Source organism: Mirounga angustirostris, unplaced genomic scaffold (genome assembly GCF_029215605.1).
Source record: "Mirounga angustirostris isolate CCGP_5_RB_7025 unplaced genomic scaffold, mMirAng1.0.hap1 SCAF_1, whole genome shotgun sequence".
Classification (NCBI taxonomy): Eukaryota; Metazoa; Chordata; class Mammalia; order Carnivora; family Phocidae; genus Mirounga; species Mirounga angustirostris.
Window position 1 is genome coordinate 190,962,762 of NW_026991709.1, and position 26,030 is coordinate 190,988,791.

The 26,030-nt window shown below is 37.0% G+C and overlaps 1 protein-coding gene across 1 annotated transcript in view; it reads left to right on the forward strand.

The window, feature by feature from the left end:
• The window catches only part of DNAH12 (dynein axonemal heavy chain 12), a 241,211-nt gene that overhangs the window by 151,507 nt on the left and 63,674 nt on the right, over positions 1-26,030 (forward strand). The window contains exons 48-58 of the mRNA XM_064594709.1: positions 2,888-3,021; positions 4,734-4,896; positions 5,987-6,067; positions 6,618-6,794; positions 8,768-8,899; positions 10,931-11,020; positions 11,512-11,652; positions 13,406-13,647; positions 14,871-15,018; positions 15,306-15,451; positions 25,327-25,541. Coding sequence (XP_064450779.1) covers positions 2,888-3,021; positions 4,734-4,896; positions 5,987-6,067; positions 6,618-6,794; positions 8,768-8,899; positions 10,931-11,020; positions 11,512-11,652; positions 13,406-13,647; positions 14,871-15,018; positions 15,306-15,451; positions 25,327-25,541 — 1,669 coding nt within the window. The remainder of the gene's footprint in view (positions 1-2,887; positions 3,022-4,733; positions 4,897-5,986; positions 6,068-6,617; positions 6,795-8,767; positions 8,900-10,930; positions 11,021-11,511; positions 11,653-13,405; positions 13,648-14,870; positions 15,019-15,305; positions 15,452-25,326; positions 25,542-26,030) is intronic.

Here is a 26,030-nt window from a genome sequence, read left to right on the forward strand (position 1 = left end):
GTCAGTATTGATGCTCTTGTGCCTCTTGCTATTGATTGGTTTATGCATGAGTCTGTTCATGACCCACTCCTTGCCATGGGTCCTGAGTTCAAGTCTACTGGGGAGCTTTGGGGAATAGTTTTTTCACTATAGGAAGAGTTACATGGTAGGAAAAGGGCCTTTTCTGTCTCTCAAACTTGTTGCTTGAGGATATAATGTCCATAGCTGCAGCAGTCCTCTTGCCACCAGGATGGGACAAGCCCAAGGATAAAATAAACTGAGAATGGTAGAGCAAAAGGATGGAAAGAACTGGATCGTTGATGACATGGTTGAGTTTCTAAATTAGACAACTCTATACGATGATACATCCCTTTTGTGAAGACACAGTAAAGCTGGTTTCTGTCACTTTGGCCATAAATATTCTAGTTGCCCAGTTAGTTATTAAACCTTCATGATTAGGACATCTGGGTGGCTCAGTTGGTTGAGCATCTGACTCTTGATCTCAGCTCAGGTCTTGATCTCAGGCTTGTGAATTCAAGCCCTGAATTAAAAACAAAATAAACAAAAAACCCTTCACAATTAGCAGGATAATTAAAAATGAATCACCCAGAACAGAAAGATAAACCTTTGTGATGCTTTCAGTGATATATAACTCATATGACACTTACTCTGGCATTTTACAAAAATTCACTGATCTCAGTAATCTTTAGAAGCCTCTTTTGAGGTTTGGAAAATATGTTAGTACAACATAAATACAATCTATTTGTAGATATGCATACACTGGTAGTGTGTGCTTAAAACTTTACTAATGGGGTGCTAGGTCAAAAATGTTTGAATTTTACTAGGATGGAGGACCAGAGACTGAAAAAAAAAAAAAAGATCTTAAAATGAATATTGTCTGATACAAAGGAAAATAATTACAAGCATCTTGTTGAATCTAAATGAAATTTGGAAACTACTCTAATGAGCAAGTAAAGATTATTCATTTAACATAAATTATTTCATTTAATAAAAATTTGAAATAATTATTGACAGGGGCTGTCTTAGGTACTGAAGATAATGGCGGTGAGAAAAGGTCCTTGCTTTCATGGATTTTACATTTTAGTGGTCAGGGGAGACAGATGATGAACAAATGAACAAAAAAAATTTATATCGTGTATTAGTAAGTGCTAAGAAGAAAACTCAGGACAAGGAAAAGAGAAATGAGAGAGGGAATGGTGTTTTAGAACGAGTGTACTGGGAAGTCCTTCCTAGTAAGTTGACCTTTGTGTAGAGATGTGAAGGAGAACCACATGCAGATCTAGGTGAGGAAGGTTCTAGTCAGAGGGAATAACAAGTCCCAAGGCCCAGAGGCAGGAGTACAGTTGCCATATTCCGGGAAAAGCAGAGGAACCATTTCACTGAGACAGACTGGAGAAGAAGCAAATTTGGGGAGAAGAAACTCAAAATTTCAGCTCTGGATGTTATAACAGTTAGGAATTATGATGGACTGCTAGTAACAGAAACCCAAACTAGGGGCACCTGGATGGTGCAGGCTGTGGAGTGTCTGACTCTTGGTTTTGGCTCAGGTCATGATCTCAGGGTCCTGAGATTGAGCCCTGTGTTGGGCTCCGCACTCAGCGCAGAGTATGCTTAAGACACTCTCACCCTCTCCCTACCCACTGAGTGTTCTCTCTCTCTCAAATAAATAATGAAATCTTTAATTATTTAATTATTTATAATTAAATAAATCTTGAAAAGAAACCTAAACTAAACATATAAAGTTTTTTTCTCTCAGAGAAAAAATCTGAAGATAAACAGACTGGGCTTTTATGGCTTAACAAAGTCATCATAATCTAAGGTTCTTTCTTCTTTATTCTCCTGAGCATGTGGTTTCCACCCTCAAATTCATCTTGTGGTCTAAAATGGCTGCTGGATGGGGCGCCTGGGTGGCTCAGTTGTTAAGCGTCTGCCTTTGGCTCAGGTCATGATCCCAGGGTCCTGGGATCAAGCCCCACATCGGGCTCCCTGCTCAGCGGGAAGCCTGCTTCTCCCTCTCCCACTGCCCCTACTTGTGTTCCCTCTCTCACTGTCTCTCTGTCAAACAAATAAAATCTTATAAAAAAAATAAAATAAAATGGCTGCTGGAGCTCCAACTTTCACATCTGTGTCCCAGGCAAAAAGTAGAATAATAGAAAATTAGGGCAAAAAGACACACACCAGCTCTATGCACCCCCCCCTTTTTTTTTTAAGATTTTATTTATTTATTTGACAGAGAGACAGTGAGAGAGGGAACACAAGCAGGGAGAGTGGGAGAGGGAGAAGCAGGCTTCCCGCAGCAGGGAGCCCAATGTGGGGCTCAATCCCAGGACCCCGGGATCATGACCTGAGCTGAAGGCAGAGGCTTAACAACTGAGCCACCCAGGCACCCCTCTATGTAACCCTTTAAAGAGTCTTCCCTGAAGTCCCCACCCAACAGCTGCCTATATGCCTTTATCTCCTGTGAATTGCGAGGGAATATAGGAAATATGGTCTTTTATCTGGGCATATTGCTATCTAGAATAAAATTGGGGTTCTAAGGGAAAAGGGCGGATAGCTTTTAGGTGGGCAACTAGCAGCCTATGCCATTGTCCTGCTAAATTTGGGGTGTCTACTTGATGTCCAAGTGGAAGAGTTTAGGAGCAGTATAGTATATCCTTGATATGTAAAGTATCACTGACCCTTCCTTTATATTGTGTTATCTTTAATTTTAGTATAAAAATGTTTACTAGCTCTTTCCCAGATTTCCCTGTGACCTCAGCCCACCCAATTCTATTTTCCCCATTAAGGTTTTAATTTTCTCTACCCCAAATTCTCTCACAGGAAGACACATATATAGTTGGAGTGGAACTACTCAAATTTCTTAAGTTTCTCTTTTTCTTATTTTTAGCCATGGCCTGAAGATGCCCTTGAACTTGTAGCTGTGAAATTCTTAGAAACACTGGAGCTTACTGAGGTTGAAAGGCGAGAGATAGTTCCAATCTGCAAACACTTTCACACTACCATTATGGATCTATCAGAAAGGTTAATATTACTAAATTTTAAAATGCCAATAATGCCTTGTATTTTAACATGTCTCTTTTTCTGAAAGCTCAAAATTTCAGTAGGATTTCTATGTCTTCTAAATATTTCTGATCATTTAATTAGTGAGGACCTTGGCTTGCAAGTAATGGAAAACTATTTAATCTAGGTTTAAGAAAAAGGGAGAATTTATGATAAAGATACAGTGGTATCTCACAAGCTTAAGAGAAAGATGACAGCTGGATCACAGATGTGACTGGAAACAGGAGTTAGAAAGTCATCCTAAATCCGGAAATACTTTTCGTCTGTTTCTCATCCTGTTTCTTTCTGGGCATCTGCTTCTTGCTCTTTGCAGACTGCGTTTTCTTTTTCTGTATTTCTTTGATTTTTTTTCTAGTTTTATTGAGATATAATTGATATATAACATTATATAAATTTAAGCTATACAACATAATGATTTTATATTTGTATATAATGTGAAATGATTACTACAATAAGTTTAGTTAACATTACCTCTTTTTTTTTCTTGTAATGACAACTTTTAAGATCTACTCTCTTAGCAAGTTTCAAATACACAATACAGTATTGTTTACTATAGTCACCATGCTGTACATTACATTCCCAGATCTTATTCACCTTATAACTGGAGGTTGGTACCTTTTGATCACATTCACCCATTCCCCGCCCCACCACCTCCTGCCTCTGGAACCTCCAATTTGTGCTCCATTTCTATGAATTAATTTTTTTTTTAGGTTCCATGTATAAATGAGATATGGTATTTTGGCAGGCTGAGTTTTCTCCTTCCCACTGCGTATGGAGGAAACTGTCTGCCTCAGGTTTACTTCTTACAATTTCAGCTCTAGGCAGACTGATGGGCCTTTTCCAGCTCCCTTTGCCAAATTTATTCCAAAATGTGATCAGCCTCATTTGTGTCCAGTGCCCAACCTTGGTCTAATTAGCCATGGTTAAGATAGCAGGTTTCATAGAACAAACATTGCTGGTGGGGCACTGGATAGAAATTTTCAGAAAAGCAGAACTGGCTGTGGATAACTCAAAAGTATCCGTTTTACCTCTGTTCATCTCCAAGTTCCCCATTTCAAAAGCACATAAACCCAAGTGCTCACGGTATATCTCCTATCCAGAATCATACAGCCTGGCGGCATGGTTGACTTTGATGGTTGCACCAGCAGTAGGCTCAACCTACTCTGTGTACTTGCTGTGAGAAAACATTGCTTCTGTTGTTTCCATGTGTATGTGTAGTAGTCTTACCCTTCTGGTCAGACCCCATTCAGCCAACGTGACACACTCTGTGCAAAGAATGATGACTCACCCTTGCTATCCTATCTACAATGCCCCTTCCTACTATACTTCCCTAGCTTACACAGTATCTTGGGTCTTTTTATAGAGTTAGACCCTCCTGGCTTATGAAACATGTAAAAAGACCTACATCTTTCTTTGCTGTTGTTTACCTTTGATACATCTTTGGTGATTTGTGCTTTTTAAGCACATCACTGCTATTTGATATTTTACAGACAAGAAATCAGGATGTGGTTATGTGTAGAATTCTTAGAATGTTATAAAGTTCAAGCATGCAGCAGCTTCTAAGTAAAATTAACCTTTGTTCTTCTAGGTTTGTTGTTGATGCCATGTTGAGTACACCTCTTACTTTGTGCAACTCCTTACTTAGAGTAAGATATGCTATCTGTCTGTCTTAGGTTCTTGCAGGAGCAAGGACGACGTAACTATGTTACAGCTACTTCTTATCTTGAACTTATTGCCTCATTTCGACAGCTTTTGACTAAGAGGCGGCAATCTATCATGGAAGCAAAACAACGATATGTGAATGGGCTTGACAAATTAGCTTTTGCTGAGTCTCAGGTAAATTTGATGAGCTTCTCAAAATGGTAACATATAATAGGAAATATAGGAAATCATAAATAACAAGAGTTATAATTTATGAAGAATATATTATGTGCCAGGCACTGTGTTATGTGCTTCACATGCATTCCTTCAGTTTTTCCTCATAACCACTCCATGAGGTAGACACTTTAATGATCCTCATTTTACAGATGAGTAACATGAGTTTTAGAGAAATTCACTAAGTTTCCATACAGACTCAAATATGTCCTGTTTTATTCTTATTTTTTGTTGTTTATTTTTAATTTTTTAATTTTTAATTTTTATTTTTTTAAAAGATTTTATTTATTTGACAGAGAGAGACACAGCGAGAGAGGGAACATAAGCAGAGGGGGTGGGAGAGGGAGAAGCAGGCTTCCCGCCAAGCAGGGAGCCCGATGTGGGGCTTGATCCCGGGACCTCGGGATCCTAATGACTGAGCCACCCAGGCACCCCTGTTGTTGTTGTTGTTGTTGTTGTTGTTGTTGTTGTTTATAGTAGGCTCCATGCCCAGAGTGGAGCCCAGTGTGTGGCTTGAACTCACAACCCTGAGAGCAAGACCTGAGCTGAGATAAAGAGTTGGATGCTCAATTGACTGAGCCACCCAGGAGCCCCTGTTCTTAAGTTTGTGACATTTGGAGAGAATACAATAAGCCTGGGTTGCCTTTTTTTAATTGTAATAGCTGGTTAAATATAAGAGTGTGTGTGTTTTTAATGAGTCAAGTGCTAATGATTCTTATTAGCATTAGTTAAGTAGAAGCAATGCAGATTTGGATGATCCATTTGCATTTTATATCATGGACACCCCAAGCTGCCACCTTCTTTCTGTCTGCACTTCTTCCGTGACAACTGCATCCTTTCACTGCTCTGTCATATACTCGAGGACGATGAAGTCTTTTGTGAAGAAAACTGACCATGCCCTCATGGTTTTGTTTATCATATAAAGAACTGGAAGGAAAAGTTAAGGTTTTCTGGCCCTGATGCCTTATGATACATTTAAGTTTCGATTTTCTGTGTTTAGATTCTGTAGCTTATGTCACTATGAAAACTTAATGGCAAACTGTCTATTTAGGTTGGAGAAATGAAAATGGAGCTTGTCCAATTACAGCCCAAATTGGAGGAAGCTAAAATTGAAAATGCACATATGATGCAGGTAGAGTATCCTGAGTTTTTTTTAAATTGATGTCAGAAGACAATTGAAATATGTAAAATTAGCCTTGAAAATATCCCTTAATTTTTTGCCACTACTAGATCTTAGGGAACTGGCTATCTCACTGAGTCCCATGTGAGTTGTGTTGATTTTTTAAAAGAATTTATTTACTTATTTAGAGAGCAGGGGGAGGGGGTGGGAGGGAGGGGAAGAGGGAGAGAGAATTATGAGTAGACTCTGCGCTGAAGGTGGAGCCCAACACAGGGCTCCATCTCATGACCCCGAGACTATGACCTGAGCCAAAATCAAGAGTCGGTTGCCAAGCTGACTGAACCACCCAGGTGTCCCAGTTGTGTTGATTTTGGAGGGAAGTGGGAAGCCCATTATCCAGTTAGGTCACATGTATTTGCATTTCTCCTCATTTTATCCTGGGACCTCCTGCTCTTCAACATGATTTGTTGGGTTCCCTCATTTCCAAACATTCTCTTGTTTCTAGGATGGAGAAAGCAGTAGGATGTTGGAGGAATTGTTTTATTTCTTTTTCTTTCTTTAGATTATCGAGATAGAGTCCGCACAAGTGGAAGCAAAAAGAAAGTTCGTGAAATTAGATGAAGAGATAGCCAGTGGCAAGGCTGAAGAAGCCCAAGCTCTGAAAAATGAGTGTGAGAGTGACTTAGCTGAGGCAATTCCAGCCTTGGAAGCAGCGCTGTCTGCCCTGGATACACTCAAGGCAAATGTTTGAATTCGTTACCTTGTGTGTCATCAACAAATTCCACACAGGTCTTTGGTTCATTAGGTGTGGTTCTCTCCCACCAGGTGGTGTTATATCATTTTTGTCCAGTCAAACAAAACTTGCCTCTTCACCGTTCATCTCTAATACATCATTATCCTATATTTTGGCTGTTCATATGTTATTTATAATTTTCATTCAGGATATTCCAGTGGGAAGAGAGCAGACGGCCTCCAAGAGGCGAAAGTGGTCCTCCACACGGACCAGGAGGCATATGTTAAATAGAGTGTGGAGTTAGCTACCTTTCTGCGGCCTCCTGGAGGTGCCTGTATGGAAAAACTTAAAAATCTTTTCCAATACAGATGTGGATGGCAGCTGTCTGCATTACACTGCATTGTATATGACTTTTTCCAGAGTTTTTAGGCAAGACCAGAACAACCTCACCAAACAGAGCAGGGGAGACAGCTTCTGTTGACAAGAGCCCGGTGTAGAAGGCGGTTCAGGATATTCAGACCCCATTGTTTACCCCTTTCCTCATCCTACTAACTTCTATGTAAGGTTCCTGACAAGACAGTGAGCTCAACCTATGGGCAATTCAGCATCTCACAGGAGCAAACTCTATCTGATTGTCAGTTATATCAGCCTTGTAGTTATAAGGTATATTATTTTAGGGTATTTATAGAAACGTCTGGTGCTTTCATTGTGCTGTGAGCCAGGAATTTAAAACTCCGAGCTTACTGTTTTCTTCCTGCCTGCTCTCTGGCACATTTAAAAGCCACATGCTACCCAATGGTCTTTCTTCATTCTCTCCTTAGACATTTATCATAGCAGCTACTTATCGGCAAACACTTGTTTTTAATGGGCACTCCATTTTAGAGGACCATGAGCATTAGTTTAAGTAACTTTATCACTGTGTACCATGGATTTTCAGCATTACATCCTCTGAAACTCACAGGATTCTTGATTGCCTTCAAACCTTACCAGTTCAGATCATTGATATTAGGTTCCCCTCTCATTGAGAGTCTGTTGCTTGTACCCTTCCTGGTATCAGATACTATATTTTATGAAGTAGCTTCAGTTGCAGAGTAGAGACATTGGCTCTATTTAGTATAAGCAGACAAGGATTCTTTAGGGAATTTTGTAAATGGATTGCACAATTATTGGAAGAGCTGAAGAAACAGATCCTAGGCTGAGCTGCCAGGAATGACTCACAGAGCCAAACTGGAAATAGTCTACCAGAGGAATGATCCTCTGAGTCAGAGGCTTGCAGAGCCATCTCACAGAGCCTCACCACCTTTGCTGTAATCTATATCAGCAAATGAGAGCCACTCCCTGCCCATCTCCCCATTTATTCAGTCAGAATTCTGGTATCATTCAAGTGATCTGACGATAGAACCCAGACTCCCCACAACTCTAATTTATGGGGAACTAAAATATATAGTTGTTAGCTTTCCAACAATTGCAAAGGATGTCAGAAGGATATTGGAGTAGGTAAGAAGTGAGTGAATCTATTGTGTCTGTCATAACAATATATACCTTATTTGGAAATAAGTTTAAATTAGGGTCTACCTCTACTTTCATTTTTTTTTTTTTTGCTAAAACTACTATATAAGCAAAAATAGAATTAAGTCTTTATCTAAATTAGGGTTCTTAATCTGGGTTCAGTGTCTCAGATTGGTATGTGATTGTATGCAAATTTTTTATATATGTGCAAAAATGTACTTTCTGGAGGATTCATAGCTGTTATCATATTCTCATAAAGATCTATGAACTCCCAAACATTTGAGAACTGTGGTCTTAATCTGTGCTAAATTTAAATTCTCTTTTATTAATTATTTCATAATTAGGCAAAGCCAAAACAATCATAATTTCAAATGAAAATCGATGTTCCATAATTCTCCAACATTATTTTCTAAATTCCCATTATTTAAAAATAAACTATTCTGAAGATACTCTGTTTTCTTTCAATTTAGCCAGCTGACATTACAATTGTGAAATCAATGAAGAATCCTCCATCTGGTGTTAAATTAGTTATGGCTGCTATTTGTGTCATGAAAGATATAAAGCCAGAAAAAATTTCAGATCCTTCAGGAACTGGAGGCAAGGTAATAACTAGAAACAGATTAAAATCATAATCATGAATGTACAGAACACTTCACAGCAACTATTATCAAATTAAATGTCGACAGTATCCAGTCCAGGGAAGAAACATTGTTTTCCAGATTGAATGGATTCAGAATAAAGAATGGAAAACATTATCTACATGTATTCCACAGTAAAGCTAAGGCAGTATATAGCATCAGAAAAATGTGGTTCCAGTTGCTTCTATTTCTTTTTCTGTCTGTACAGGTTACCTGCTATCATGGGGTGGGATTGATTGAAAACGGAAGTATGTGAGCTTTTTCCAGCTAAGATTCTGAAGAACGTGTTAGAAAGAACACCTATGTGGTTATATGAGCATTCAGGAAATTCTGAGTTAAGCAGTATAGTGAAGTTGTTAAAAGTATGTGTTCTAGGGACACCTGTGTGGCTCAGTTGGTTGGGCATCTGCCTTCGGCTTGGGTCGTGATCCTGGGGTCCTGGGATCCAGCCCTGCATGGGGCTCCTTGCTTGGCGGGGAGCCTGCTTCTCCCTCTGCCTGCTGTTCCCTCTACTTGTGCTGTCTCTCTGACAAATAAATGAATAAAATCTTAAAAAAAAAAAAAAAGTATGTGTTCTAGAGCCAGAATGTCTGTATTCAGAAATTCTGTCCCACTAGCAGTGTGACCTTAGGCAAGATGCTTAACTTCTGTGGAACTCTGGAGGATTATTATAGTACCTGACTCACAAAGTTAATGTGATGATTAGATTATACATATAGATAGATACATATAGATCATATGTATAGATAGATACATATAGATTATACATACAGATAGATAATACATATAAAGCTCTTGTGTATAAAGCTTTATCAACAGTTCACAATAAATGTTAGCTGTTGTTATGATTATTATTCAAGGCTATATCCCTTAAAAAGAAAGGCCTAGCATCCATCCTAAACTAAATTTATGGACTTATTTTCTTTTCAGGCTTTTATAGTACCTAGGTTTGAATTCCTGGATTGGAGAATTGAGGGCTGTGTGTGTGTGTGTGTGTGTATGCATTCTGTACTTTACTGAGATAATAAATAAATCAGCTCTCACCTTACCAAGTCATTCTCATTTATGCATACACACACCCTACCTATTAGGCTTCTGGAATTAGGAAAAAATCTGTTGGGCTACTTATTTAACGTCTTTGCTAGCACAAGTACCATATACTTTATCCTGTAACTGGCAGAGTGATGTGTAATCCTTGTCTTCTTTCTCTTCTTTATCTCACTTGGGGAGCCTTGCTGGGTGAGGAGGTCCCATCCATAAGAAAAATGTTTGCTACCTGTCTTAGTCCTTTGGGCTGCTATTAAAATTACCATAGACTGGGGTGGCTTATATTTATTTCTCATGGTTCTGGAGGCTGGGAATTCTGAGATCAAGGCTCCAGTAGATTCAGTGTCTGGTGTAGGGCCCATTTCCTGGTTTATAGATGACATTCTTTTTGCTGTATCCTCACATGGCAGAAGTGGGAGGGAGCTCTCTTTTATTAAGGACGCTAATCCCATTCATGACCTAATCACCTGTCCACGACCCAGTCTCCAAATACCAACACACTGGGGATTAGGTTTCAACATATGAATTTTGATGGGGGCGATAGGGGACAATTTCAGCCTATAGCACTACTTTTCTGGTTTGAAAGAATCAAGACTAAAGGAAAAAAAAGCTGGAAATAATAAAAATACATTTTCTTATATGAAATTCTGATGGTGTTTATGCTAGTTGCTTTTCTTACATTTCCTAAAGAGAAATAATTGCATCATTTGCCTTTCAATGTATAATTTTTTCTAATGAATTCAGTATACAAGTTTATGTTCATATCTTAAATGTTTGATATATTTAGTACGTTTTTGGGGAGAGGAGTCTATTTCCAAAGAGATATAAGTTGATATTTTGAAAGTATATGGTTTCTCTGGATAATATACCTTAAACTTCAAGAAGAAAAGTTTATACTGAGCATCTTTAATTGTATGTTTAATAAGTTTCCACAAATTTTATTTATAGATATTAGATTACTGGGGACCTAGCAAAAAGCTTCTGGGAGATATGAATTTCTTAAGAGAATTGAGAGAATATGACAAGGACAACATTCCAGTGAGTTTCATTGGATTTTTTTCTATACATATAACTTTGCCAAGATGTATAAGATCTTTAACATTATGCAATATTATATAAAACATAAGATAGTCCATTTTTAGGATTAAAATAATGCAGGAATATTATATTATTGACTACATTATGAATTCTCATAATGCATAAAACCACTCCTTCATACCATTGAAGTCATTTAATGAATTAGTTTTAGTGTATTATTAACTTGAAACAGTTCTCCGTCTTATAATAGTTTCATAAATCTGAAACACAAATGTATGTGAGATAAAAAAGTAGAGTGCACTTTTCCATCCAAACTTGTATTTATTGATTAAGGTTTAATTGTTTTTTTCTCATTTCCACATATTTTCCCAATCGCCAACAGTCTTTTAATTTTTTTTGGTGGAAACATGTTGCTTCAATGTCTGTAATCTTTCATCTTATGATTGTATGATATATGTTGAAATTTTAAGATGGAAATGTTTGTTGTATAGGTGACTGTTATGCAGAAGATACGTGGTGAATACTTAACAAACCCTGAATTCGACGCTTCTAAGATTGCTAAAGCTTCCTCTGCAGCTGAGGGTCTGTGCAAGTGGATCATGGCTATGGAAGTGTATGACAGAGTTGCAAAGGTATTTGGAGGATCAACATATTCATTTTCTATTGAAATGTTCCCAGAAACTAAAATCTATGCCAATATTGACTAATTAAGAAGTTTCTAAAACAGATACCAGAAGAATGTACCTTGCTGCAGCACAGACATCAGATGTTGAGTACCTAGTAGATGAAGAGAATACTTGTGTGTGATATAACCTGGTCTTGGCTAGTGGTAGTGAGTGGTAGGGTTGTGGGAACAGGGATGAATCGGCCAGACTGACCTATAGCTGTAGAGACTTGGGGCAAAAGCCAAAACTTCAAGGGCAAAGTGGCAGATTAAAAAGTTGATTCAAAGGGTCAGAAGTTAGAAGATCCAGTAGAGTTAAGAGGCAGAACATGGACAGTTGCCCTGAAGCAATGGCATGCATAGGTAAAGAACCTTTTATGGAGAATGGTTAAAAGCATTTTGTAAATTTAGCTAGCAAAGGACCACAGAGACACTGGCCTTGCCCTCTGTAGCTTGCAGAATTCTACTGAGGGAAGCAGGAAATATAAATAAAAAGGCAGATTAAAAATATGTGGTAGCATGTGTTTAGAATAATCTCAGAGTATAGAATAAATGATGAGGCTGTCACAATTGGGAAGATATTCCTAGTAAGGTACATGTGCCTGTAGAGAGGGAGGGATTTTGATTGTTAGTTTTGGGGGAGTAGACTTGTCTAAGAAATAAAATTAATTTTATCTGGGATATTCTTCCATTGAACATCTTGTCCCCTCCCCATCGCAGGTTTTGGAACTCTCAACCTAGCTCATGTCCACATGTCTCACAAGGCATGAAGCAGAGAAGCCAGGGCATTCAGAATCTTTCCTGACTTCCCACTCTACACCTCCACACTGCCATTTTAATTCTGATGCAGCTGCCCCATGTTGTTATGGGAGGGTTGAAGGGAGATATTCAGTAAGGTCTCCTCTGAAGTCAAAAGTAGAAAGTGGAGCTTCCTGCTCTCTATTTATTTAACACATTCCCCCTTCAGGATTTCAGCCCTGAGGAGAGAAAACAGGACATTTGGTGTCTGATCCCTGCCTCCTCCTTCCCTCTTTGCCATCAGCTTCGTTCATGGCAATGAACCCCCAGACTTAGACCTTCCTTCTTTCAAACTGGCATATATTATTTTTGGTCATCTTCTCAATTCTTTCTACCAATGGCTTAAAAGTTGACCAAACCCCATTCTTGATATATTATCAAGGCTTTCTTTCTCTTTGTAATTCTATTATCATAGTCTTAATCCCCCCCAAGGCAAATGTATGCTTCAGCCAACTGGGAAGAAGACCACAGACTTGAAAATGCCATACACACACACACAAAGCATATTCGTATATTTGAAACGTTTTTAATTTCTGCTACATGTTTTTTTCCCCTCTGTTTTTGGCAACAGTTGAATGGCAACTTCTCATTATTTTGAGACGTTTTGCTATATCTTGTACTGTTTTTGCTACATATTATAGCATTTTGTTAGTCTGAAATAATCATCTATTTATAGATGATCATTTGCTACTCCAGAATGTTTTATATATTTTATATGACCTATAAATATATTTTACTTTATTTAGGTTAAAAAAAATGTAAGATTTAAGTCAAAATACTTATTTTGTATAATTTATTATTATAAATAACAAATGTATTTATAATAATAATGAATCACTTTTAACCCATCATATCTGTAAAGGCTTATTTGGTGTCAGTTTTAAATAGCACCCATCCTAGCTGCATTTATTGTTCCCAAACAGGTAGTGGCTCCTAAGAAAGCCCGCTTAACAGAAGCTCAGAAGTCCTTAGCTGAGATAATGGAGCTTTTGAATCAGAAGAGAGCAGAATTGGCAGAAGTAGAACATCATTTGGAAAATTTACAAAGAACATTTATTGAGAAAACTGAGGAAAAGGCTCGTTTAGAAGACCAGGTGGAACTCTGTGCTAAGAAGCTTGAGAGAGCCTCAAAACTAATTGGAGGACTGGGTGGAGAAAAATCAAGGTCAGATATCTACTTATTTTAACAACATTTAAGAAAGTCAGGCTTGAATATGTTACTTTCATTGAGTGTTTATTATGATTATTGATTTTTAAGTGTCTGGTTTAGAATGTGGGGCATTCAACAAGGCGCCTGGCCAGGGTTCTCCCGGCAGAATATCAGTGTCAAGGATGGTGTTTGCCACTTGTTTCCAAATTTTTTATAAGGCAAAGGATAATTTTTATTTTAAGTGGTGAGTGTGTGGGTGATCAGTGTATAATTCTTTCCAATTTTATGTGTGTTCAAATTTTTTCATAATAAAATGTTCGCGGGGGTGGGGGGAGTAGTGGATATATGGTTCACTTTCTTTTTTCTTTTTTTTTTTTAGATTTTATTTATTTATTTGAGAGAGAGAATGAGATAGAGAGAGAGCATGAGAGGGAGGAGGGTCAGAAGGAGAAGCAGACTCCCTGCTGAGCAGGGGAGCCCGATGCGGGACTCGATCCCGGGACTCCAGGATCATGACCTGAGCCGAAGGCTTAACCAACTGAGCCACCCAGGCGCCCTATGGTTCACTTTCTTAAAATTTATTTCAAAGAAGATATAACTGGACTGATCTAACAAAAACAGTTAACTTTATCCTAATCTATTTATTTGGACTGGCCAGCCAGCTATCTCATTTATTAATTATATGTGTTGAGTGAATAGCATGATAAGGTAATAGGCCTTTGACAGTACTTTGTAGTGCAGATTAGGTGGTTTTGAAATGCACTTTTTTATTGTAAAGACTTCATGAAATGGAAAAAATACCAACCTTAGCACTAGTATGGCAGCTGTTATACAACTTAAATGGAATTTTTGGTAATGAATTGTAAATTTTTTTATGTTTTACAGACTAACAGTAAATACTGAAACAAATAGCAGGGCCACTAAACCAAATAAATCATCCTGGAGAAAATTATTACACAAACTGCTGGCGTGTTTTTGTTTTTGTTCTTGCTTATTCCCAAGGGTCAAGTTCTGCAAGAAAGATCTAATAATGAAAGATGGATTGTCATTCATATAGCATAGATATATTATAGCATGTCAGTGCTAGAAGGGACCCAACCTCCTTATTTTATAGATAAGAGTCCAACATTTCATGGCTTTTTGTTATAGAATTTGGACTAGAAGTCCCTTACCCTTTCTATTACTGTCTTCCATCATTCTCTCTGGTGAGGCTATTTTTCCTTTGGTTAATCTCACAGATGGTCTCAGGCTGCAGATGACCTTCAGATAATTTATGAAAATTTGACAGGTGATGTCTTAGTCTCAGCAGGAGTAATAGCCTATCTTGGTGCTTTCACTTCTGGCTTTCGGCAAAAATGTACAGAAAATTGGAGCATGTTGTGCAAGGTAATAGTTTTATATTTCATAAGTTTCCTTTTGAACATTCAAAGTATGTTTTGGGGTATTATGGAGGAAAAGATGGTAATAAGGATGAAGAAGAGAAGAAATAGCTTAAAGTATGGGGTCTTGTTTTTTCTTCTTGTTTGATCAGTAAAATACTTTTATAGTCCAACTTTCAATTCATTTTTTTTCTATTTTTTAGAGTTATTAAGTAATATCTAATGACAAATCAATTATTTAAAAAATATTTCAACAAGATAAAAAAACATTAGATATTTGTTTATTTCTTACAGGAGAAAAAAATTCCATGTTCAGAGGAGTTCTCATTGAGTAAGACTCTGGGTGATCCAGTAAAAATTAGAGCTTGGAATATTGCTGGATTGCCAACAGATACTTTCTCCATAGATAATGGAGTGATTGTTAATAACTCCAGGCGCTGGTAAGGAACATAAAGTATTTTTCATTTATTTTATCTGAAAGTATTTAAACGTAGAGAAAAGTTGACAGGACTTCAGAGTAAGCACCCACATACCTACCACCTCCCAGATTCTGCAATTAACATTTTATTATTCTTGCTGCTTTATCACATACTTATCCATCCCTCTATCCATCTGTCAACTCATCCTTTTTATACATTGCAACATAAGTTGCAGATATGGTTATACTTTCCCCCAAATGCTTCAGCATACATATTATTAAGTTGTTTTTGTTTGGTTGGGTTTTTTCTTTTGATGTAAAATTTATGTACAATGAAATACACAAGAGGTAAGTATACCATTCATGAGTTCCAACAAAAGTGTACGCTTGATACAGATACAGAACATGACTAACATCCAGGAAGTTCTCTTATGTCCCTTCCCAGTAAATCCTCACTCTTACCCCACGGTGGGAAATTACTACTCTGATTATTTTCCACCACAGGTTAGTTTTGCCTATTCTAGAACTTCATATAAACAGAATCATACTGTATATACTCTTTTGTGTAAGGCTTCTTCCACAAAGCATAACATTCCTATTTTTTGTGGCTGAGTAATATTCCATTGTATGGCATGTATACATTCTCCTATTGATGGACACCTGGGCTCTTTCCAGTTTTTGGCTATTCACTGTATTTATTTTAACTAGGTATTTCTACCTGTTTTTAAGATACTATAACTTGATAATTTATGCAATTTCATGGATATCTTTTTGAATTACTATCATTGATAGTGTGATAACTATATGAACTTTTCAAATGGTTTTATTATCCTTTTATTTATATCACTTTGAAGAGCTTGGACCATTACTCTGATCTGAGAAATCATTTCCTGTAAATGATTATCCATGTTGTCATTTAATTTTAAGTCTTTTCATTGGACTTTATCTCAAACATACTGTGATAAATATTGTTGAGCTCTTATAGTCATGAGGTACTGCTGTAAGTGCCCTATATTCTCAAAAATTCCTGAGTTAGACATTATTATTATTCCATTTTACAGATGAGGAAATTGAGGCCAGGAGTGATTTAATAATTTGAAATTTAGTAGATAACTGAGCTAAAATGGTAGAATGAGAATTTTAACCCAGGCTATTTAACTTCCAAAACCTTGTTTTTTAATTACTGTGTGAAGTGTGTGGAATAGGATATCACATTCACTACCTTTAAAACTGTAATGGAAATTTTAGTCATCTTGTGGAATATGAGATACATATAAGGAAATCTTACATTCTGAATGTCTGAGTTATTGTTTGTTTTTATACTTTGGAAACCTTACTTCAAGACATCTAGGTTTCCTTTATATTGACGGTATTGTTTTAACAAAATAAGGATGTGTATGATCATATTTTGAGTGTTTTTTCACTCAGATTTTGCTTGAGTGTGAACATTCTTAGATTGAAACTTCTAGATAATTATAGTAAATTTATCATAATCTGAGAAAGTATATTTAGCTATTCAAAAAAATATGTTCTCTGGTAGAGCAGGAAATGTTCTACTTAACAGAATATTATACCCCAAGTTTTTATAATTCTGTTTTAGAACTCCTTTCAATGCATTGGTGGCCATTCAGGTTTTTTAAATTGCAGTTCAGAAAATGCTGTTGGTATATTTATATCTTAATTAAAATTTGAGAAAATCAGAGGTTTCAGGGTCATATGTAAATTGAGGAAAACAATCTGTCATTTTCTGGAAGAAAGCTGGCTCTTCTAATAAAGTAATATTTCAATGGAGTCACCCTTTCTACCTGTTATTTGTGCACCAACTGGTCCACAGGCCATGGGTTGGGTGACTTTTAAAGGATTAATCTCCATCCTTGTAGTTTAGACTTCACTTCTTGCCACTTAAGCCCAGTCTAGTCATCTATGGCTGTCATCCTTCTTGACACCAATATAAGTGGCCACAGAAGCTTAGTCTCTCTGTCTCCTGGTAGCAAAACCCAGTAATGTAGCTAAGGTTCACTCTTTTGGTTACTCTATCTTAAGTGTATCTTAGACTATCTTAAGTGTACCTCAGAGAAAGTCTGGGCCACCAGGCCTCTGGAAGGTGAAAACTGCTCTGTCTGTCTTCTGTCTCTCAGGGTGTAGGAACAATCTTCTGTGTTATTCTCTGCACAGCTGCTTCATTAGTCTATCTCTAATGATGTGGTCTATCTCTGTTCCTCTGTGCACATGGTTGTTCACTATGGAAGCCTCAGTTCCTAAGTTCACAAAACATATCAGTTGAAAAATACAGATTAACCAGAACCATCAAGTCAAACTTCAAATTCCTGTGACAGAAAAATCTGACTGGCTTAGCTTGGGACAAATATCCACCCTAGGTTTAGTCACCTATGACTTGGGACCAAGCCATTATAGTAACAAACATGGGCATTGAAGGTCAAGAGTGTAGTTCTCAGAAGAGTCATAAACTGGGAAAACAGTGTACCTTTTTAGGACTCTGGTGCTTGCTTTTTTTTTTGTATCTTTGGACATGATAAAAAGTAAGAATCTAATTTTATTTTTTATATAATGACAGTCATGTACCCCAGCACTGTGTCACTGTTTATTGAAGTATTCATCCTTTCCTCATGGATTTATAATACTAACTTTGTCACTTTAGTGTTTCTTTTAGTGAGTACTTGTGAATTGGTCTGAAAATATCTTTTTCTTGGGGCGCCTGGGTGGCTCAGTTGGTTAAGCAACTGCCTTCGGCTCAGGTCATGATCCTGGAGTCCCAGGATCGAGTCCCGCATCGGGCTCCCTGCTCAGCGAGGAGCCTGCTTCTCCCTCTGACCCTCCCCCCTCTCATGTACTCTCTCTCATTCTCGCTCTCTCAAATAAATAAATAAAATCTTAAAAAAAAAAAAAAGAAAATATCTTTTTCTCATTTTAAAAAAATTTAAGTTAGGTTTATTGAAGTATGGTTTATATACAGTAAAAATCTATCCCTTTTAGGTGTACTATTTTATGAATTTTGACTAAGGTTTATGGTCATATGATCCCTGCCACAATCAAGATTCAGAACATTTCTAACCATTTGAGGGTTTTAAATGGAGAGAGGGGGTGACATAACCTCTTTGCCTTTTTTGTTTTAATCTTTGAATTAACATATTGACATAATTGTCTTTACTCATAATCAGAGTATTTAGATCATTTATACTTAATGGAATTATTGATATATTTAGATTTAAATCTGCTATATTGCTAGTTCTTTTGTCTCATTTTTTCTTTGTCCCTTTTATCTTTTTTTTCCACCTGGCTTTGGATTAATTGAAATTTTTTATGATTTCATTGGCTTATTTGTTAAATACTCCTTATTTTTAGTGTTTGTTCTAGAGCTTACAATATTATCACTGAATACTTTCAAAATATAATATACTACTATACATACAGCATAAGAATCTTTCAACAGTGTAATTCCAGTATCTCTTTTTTACCTATTGTGCTGTTGTTGCATATATTACTTTGTCATGTGTCATAAATCTCACAATAAATTGTTACTTTTCTTGTTTTAGACAAAAATTTATCTGTTAGAGTGATTAAATATAAGGATTTTTTTTTACCTTCGTTTTCCCCATATTTTTGGACCTCTTCATTTCTTTGTGTTTCTGATTTTATATTTCTTCTGCCTGAAGAATATTTTTTTCTTTTTTAAAATTTTTTTCCTGAAGAATATTTTTTGACCCTTCTTGTATATAGGTCTGTTGGCAAATAATGCACTCAGAATTTTTTCTTTATTTCATCTTCATTTTGGAAACTACTTTTTGCTGGGTTTAGAATTCTGAGTTGACAGGTTTTTAAAGGTTTTTTTTCCCTTTAAAGATGTCATCCCATTGCTTCTTGCTTGCATAGTTTCTGATGAGAAGTCTGCATTAAGTCTTATTTTAGTTCCTCTTTATGCAATGTCTTTTTTCTGCTGACAATCTTCAAATTTTTCTCTGTCTTTAGTTTTCAGCAGTTTAACTATGATGTGTCTGGGTAAATATGTGTGTGTGTGTGTGTGTGTGTTTTAATCTTGGTATTTTTTCTGAATGAAATTTTCTGAGATTCTCAGATCTATTTCATTTTCTCCTTCTTTTCTCTCTAGGATCACTTACATCTGTAAGTCTTTTTGATATTGTCCCAAAGCTATGGGATGCTCTGTCTTGCTTTTAACCATTCTTTTTTCTTTTTGAATTTTAGTCTAGGTAATTTCTATCATGGTTACATTGAAACTACACACAACCTATGAAAGGAATTATTTAGATTTCACATCATATTTTTTATTTCTAGTATTTCCATTTCAGTCTTTCTTGTAGTTTCATCTCTCTGCTAAAGATCATCTCTTTAGGCATGTTATCCACCTTTTCCACTAACTCTTTTACATTTTAATCACAGTTATTTTAAAATTTCTTGTCTAATATTTCCAACATTTGTGTCATCTATGAGTCTGTTTCTGTTAATTTCTTTTTTTTTTAAGATTTTATTTATCTGAGAGAGAGAATGAGAGACAGAGAGCATGAGAGGGGGAGGGTCAGAGGGAGAAGCAGACTCCTTGCTGAGCAGGGAGCCCAATGTGGGACTCGGTCCCAGGACTCCAGAATCATGACCTGAGCCGAAGGCATTTGCTTAACCAACTGAGCCACCCAGGCACCCTCTGTTAATTTCTTTGTCTTCTAAGAATGTTTAGGCATTTTTCCCTTGCTTATTTAAATATCTCATAATATTTGCTTGAATGCCAGATTTCATGGGTCTAACAATGGGGAACTGAGCTAAATGGTATTAACCACTGGAAATGGGCATGCCTCTTCTTCTATCATACTATTAGTGCAGAGGCTTGAGTCAGTCTGATCATGAGTTGAGCTGGGTTTGGATTTTGTTGTTGCTCTGGTAAAGTTCAGAAGACCAGAGGTTTCAAATTAATCTAGCCGTGGGTCCATGCTTAGAATGAGGACTAGGGTTCTGGAGGTTTTTTTCTCAGTGTTAGAGTTTTTCTTCAGCTTTCAGATGTTCATAAATGCCCATGACACAGAGGGTGTCTTTCTCTCTCTACATTTTTGCTCTTCCCCTGGAGGAAGATTGCTGTTGTTTTGTGCTCCATGTTAGATTGTTTTGGGGGGCAGACTGGGAGTTCTCTGTAATTTTGATTCTTGCTCAGTCTTAGAAAAGTGCTGTTTATGTGGGCCTCTGGGAGTAGGACTTCTTCACTTTTCTGTCCCTCCTTCCTATGACAGCTAAATTCTGCCTTCTACCTGTGGTTGATCTTAAACAGGAGTTTCTTACTCCTCTCCTAGAGTAAGAGATTTCTACTAGGTAAATGTTGGTAAAGGTATTATGTTTTTAGCCAAAGACATTTTCTTGCTCCCATTCCGACTATCCTCAGGGGTTGAGTTTTTCTTTTCTCCTGCCCGAGCTGCAATGTGTGCTTTGTCCTTACCTTTCCCAGGATTCCTAGTAGTATTACTGGCCCAATACATGTTTTCCAGCTTGGAGCTTCCTGGCTCACATAGTGTAAACTTGTACCCTAAACCTGCATGAAATATAAATCTCTGGCTACAGATTCTCAGGGGTCTTTTTCCCAGCTGGAGGTAAAACAGGAATAAAAACACTTCCTTCATTGAGTTGGATTTTTTTCTATCTATGATTTCACTAAGACTTTTGTGGGTGTAAGCTTAATACAAGGGTCTCAGTTCCAGCTTCCTGCCACATATGGTCTCAAGGAGCCCCTTGTCAGTTATCAGAACTGACAGTCTCCCCAAGGCTAGCTGTCATTTCTGCCTCCATACTTACTGTTCTGGAATTCAGTTTTGCCTGTGTTTCTGGAGTCTGTATTTTTCTATACATATATTTTATGTACTTATGTATTATGTATGTATGGCACCTATGTATTTAAAAAAATGTCATATTTTATCTATCAGTACTAGGTGGCAGGAGGATTTTTTGGTTATTTAGCCAGTCATGCTGCTAGAACTGTAGTGTATAATTAATCCTTATTGTGCTTGTTCATGATTTCTAGAGGTTTGTTTGTTTATAATATTGTACAGTGGTCAAAGCAGGGCAGACTCAAGCATCAGGATATTTGAATTCAAATTTTCCCCTATTACTTTCTGTCCTGAGATTTGGGTAACTTACTTGACCTCTCAATGCCTCAGGTGCCTCACCTGTAAATGGGGATGATAACAACTCCTACCTCATAGAAATGTTATGAGAAAGTGCCTAGTACACAATAAGTACTCAATAAATGTTAGTTTTTAAAAATAATTGTCATCTTCAAATTACTCATTTTAGTGTCTATATCTCAAAATCTGACTTTGCTTACTTTTTAACCACAATGAAAATACTTTGCTGCTTTATTAACACATCGTTCTGGCTATTTAACAGCAAAATTTTCTCCAAGATTACTTCCTCTGTCAGAAGCGTAGATGGATAATGCTTTTTAATTCAGACTGCCCACGGATCTCAAATGTAGGCTAGCATTACTGTCATACCTACAGTAAGGTGTGCTTGAAATACAAATGCTATGGCAGGGCCTCATCTCTCTGGATGCAACTCAATTTTCCATTTATATATTTAATCCTCACATAAGAGTGTATTAAGTAGGAACTAGATATCTTTTAGAATAAACAACAATCCCTAAACATTGTATTACCAAGAACATTAATTTATGCATTACTAAGAACATGGATTAGCATTAAATGTTAATTTACAAAAATTGCTACTTTTTGCAAGGGAATCAACAATACTATATTTTTCCAATAACAAGGATATATAAGGATGAAACCAGTTCCTTTAAACAAGGCCATGAAAACTACTAAAAGCATCTAGTCTAGTCAATTTTTAAGCAGTTGTATGCAAAATAACTTTCTCATTTCCAGAACACTTTCCACTGTTTGCTGTGATAGCAAAAGTAAATTTCAACTAGTATCTGGACTTTTTTGTATTTTTAATAGGATTTCAGCACAATTTGAGCTGGGAAGGAAAACAACCAGTCAGCTACTAATTAGGTTGTTTTTTCTTTTCTTTATTTTTTTTCTTTTCCAAATTTTTATTTAAATTCCAGTTAGTTAACATACAGTGTAATATTAGTTTCAGGTGTAGAATTTAGTGATTCATCACTTCCATATATCACCCAGTGCTCATCACAACAAGTGCACTCCTTAATCTTAATCACCTATTTAACCCGTCCCCCCACCCACCTCCCCTCCAGTAACCCTCAGTTTGTTCTCTACACTTAACAATCTGTTTCCTGGTTTCCCTCTCCCCCCAACCCATGTTCATCTACTTTGTTTCTTAAACTCCACATATGATCAAAATCATGTGGTATTTGTCTTTCTCTGACTGACTTATTTCCCATAGCATAATATTCTCCAGCACCATCCATGTCATTGCAAATGGCAAGATTTCATTCTTTTTATGGCTGACTAATATTCCATTGTATATACATACTACATCTTCTTTATCCATTCATTAGGTGATGGACATTTGGGCTCTTTCCATAATTTGGCTATTGTTGATAATGCTGCTATAAACATCAGGATGCATGTGTCCCTTTGGATCAGTATTTTTGTATCCTTTGGGTAAATACCTAGTAGTGAAATTGCTGGAATATAAGGTAGTTCTATTTTTAACTTTTTGAGGAACCTCCATATTGTTTTCCACAATGGATGCACAAGTTGGCATTCCCACCAACAGTTAAGAGGGTTCCCCTTTCTCCACATCCTCCCCAACAGCTGTTGTTTCCTGTGTTGTTAATTTTAGCCTTTTCGACTGGTGTGAAGTGGTATCTTATCATCGTTTTGATTTGTATCTCCCTGATGGTGAGTGATGTTGATCATCTTTCCCAAAGACATGCATGTCTTTGGAAAAATGTCTAATCATGTTGTCTACCCATTTTTTTTTTAAAGATTTTATTTATTTATTTGAGACAGAGAGAATGAGAGAGACAGAGAGCACATGAGAGGGGGGGAGGGTCAGAGGGAGAAGCAGACTCCCTGCCGAGCAGGGAGCCTGATGCGGGACTCGATCCTGGGACTCCAGGATCATGACCTGAGCCGAAGGCAGTCGCTTAACCAACTGAGCCACTCAGGTGCCCCTGTCTACCCATTTTTAAACCGGATTGTTTTTTGGGCATTGAGTTTTATAAATTATTTATATATTTTGGATACTAGCCCTTTATCCAGTCTGTCATTTGCAAATATCTTCTCCCATTCTAAAGGTTTCCTTTTAGTTTTTTAGTTTTGTTGATTGTTTCCTTTGCTGTACAGAAGCTTTTTATCTTGAGGAAGTCCCAATAGTTTATTTTTGCTTTTGTTTCCCTTGCCTCAGGAGACCTATCTAGTAAGAAGTTGTGACAGCCAATGTCAAAGAGGTTACTGCCTGTGTTCTCCTCTAAGATTTTGATGGTTTTCTGTCTCATATTTAGGTCTTTCCTCCATTTTGAATTTATTTTTGTGTATGATGTAAGAAAGTGGTCCAGTTTTATTCTTTTGCATGTTGCTGTCCAGTTTTCCCAACACCATTTGTTGAAGAGACTATCTTTTTTCCATTCTTTCCTACTTTGTCAAAGATTAGTTGACTCTATAGCTGTGGATTCATCTGTGGGTTTTCTATTCTGTTCCATTTTTATTATGTCGTGATAATCACCACACATCATTAGTTTTTGATGTAGTGTTCGATGATTCATTGTTTGTGTATAACACCCAATGCTCCATGCAGAACGTGCCCTCCTTAATACCCATCACCATGGGCTAACCCATCCCCCGACCCCCTTCCCCTCTAAAACCCTCAGTTTCTCAGAGTCCATAGTCTCTCATGGTTCATCTCTCCCTCTGATTTCCCTCCCTTCATTTTTCCCTTCCTTCTCCTAATGTCCTCCATGCTATTCCTTATGTTCACAAGGAAGTGAAACCATATGATAATTGACTTTCTCTGCTTGACTTATTTCACTTAGCATAATTTCCTCCAGTCCCATCCATGTTGATGTAAAAGTTGGGTATTCATCCTTTCTGATGGCTGAGTAATATTCCATTGTATATATGGACCCCATCTTCTTTATCCATTCATCTGTTGAAGGGCATCTTGGCTCTTTCCACAGTTTGGCTATTGAGGACACTGCTGCTATGAACATTGGGGTGCATATGGCCCTTCTTTTCACTACATCTGTGTCTTTGGGGTAAATTGCTGGGTCATAGGGTAGCTCTATTTTTAATTTTTTGAAGAACCTCCACACTGTTTTCCAAAGTGGCTGTACCAACTTGCATTCCTACCAACAGTGTAAGAGGGTTCCCCTTTCTCCACAACCGCTCCAACATTTGTTGGATCTCTTACTTTAAATTTTTATTTATAAATAGGTTTATTTTTGTATTATGTTAATAGGTCTTATTTATTAAAATTACCTTGAAGACCGTGCATTATACTGGAAAGAGCACAGCTTACAGGTTCACAAGATTCTACTTCTGACATGGAACCTTGGACAAAGTACTCCCTGAGACTGAATTTCCTCATTTCACAAATAAATGACAGGGGCGCCTGGGTGGCTCAGTCAGTTAAGCGTGTGCCTTCAGCTCATGTCCTGATCCCGGGTCCTGGGATCGTGCCCTGCATCGGGCTCCCTGCTCAGCGGGAGCCTGCTGCTCCCCCTGCTTGTACTCTCTTTCTCTGTGTCAAATAAATAAATAAAATCTTAAAAATAAATAAATCACAATAAAACTCCTTTTTACTTTTCTCTCAAAGGACTCTTGTGAAGATTAATCCTGATAATGTATGTGAAACACTTTGCATTTGTACAGATTGATGGTGATGTTTGTTATTTAAATTACATAATTTTAAAGAAATCAGCATCTATGTATTCCCCTCAGAATATCTCTTATTATATTCTAGGCCTTTAATGATTGACCCACAGGGTCAAGCCAATAAGTGGATCAAAAACTCTGAAAGAGAAAATCAGCTTAGTGTTATTAAGCTATCAGATTCAGACTATATGAGAACATTGGAAAACTGTATTCAGTTCGGAACTCCACTTCTATTAGAAAACGTTGGTGAAGAACTGGACCCATCTTTGGAGCCTTTACTACTTAGACAAACTTTTAAGCAAGGTACAAGTTAATTAGTATTAGTTGGTAGCACTGAAAGATGGTTCAGTGGTCTTTGAGGCAAGAAAGCTACTACATAAATTTAAGTATAATGTTAGTAACTCAGAACTTCTGTGTCATTGTTATGTGTGAAAGGAAATTTGCAACAAGTATCAGGAATGAATATTGGTCAGATAATCTAAAATAAATATCTTGCCCTCTGTTCATTTTGTTAACCACTGTTACTAGACTGTTATTCAGTAGAGAACATAAAGAAGTTAAGCCTGAAATCCCTTTGTCTTGTGACCATGGAGCTCACAAAGTCCATTATGAAGTTTATGTGGACTAGAGTTGACTTTAGGTAAACATTGTCCACCTTAAATCTTTCTGCTTATAAAAATTTTTATCTCTGCCAAACTCTAGTACTTTTTTTTTCTTTGCTTGGCTTTTAGTTTTTATTTAAATTCTAGTTAACATATAATGTAATATTGGGTTCAGGAGTAGAACCCAATA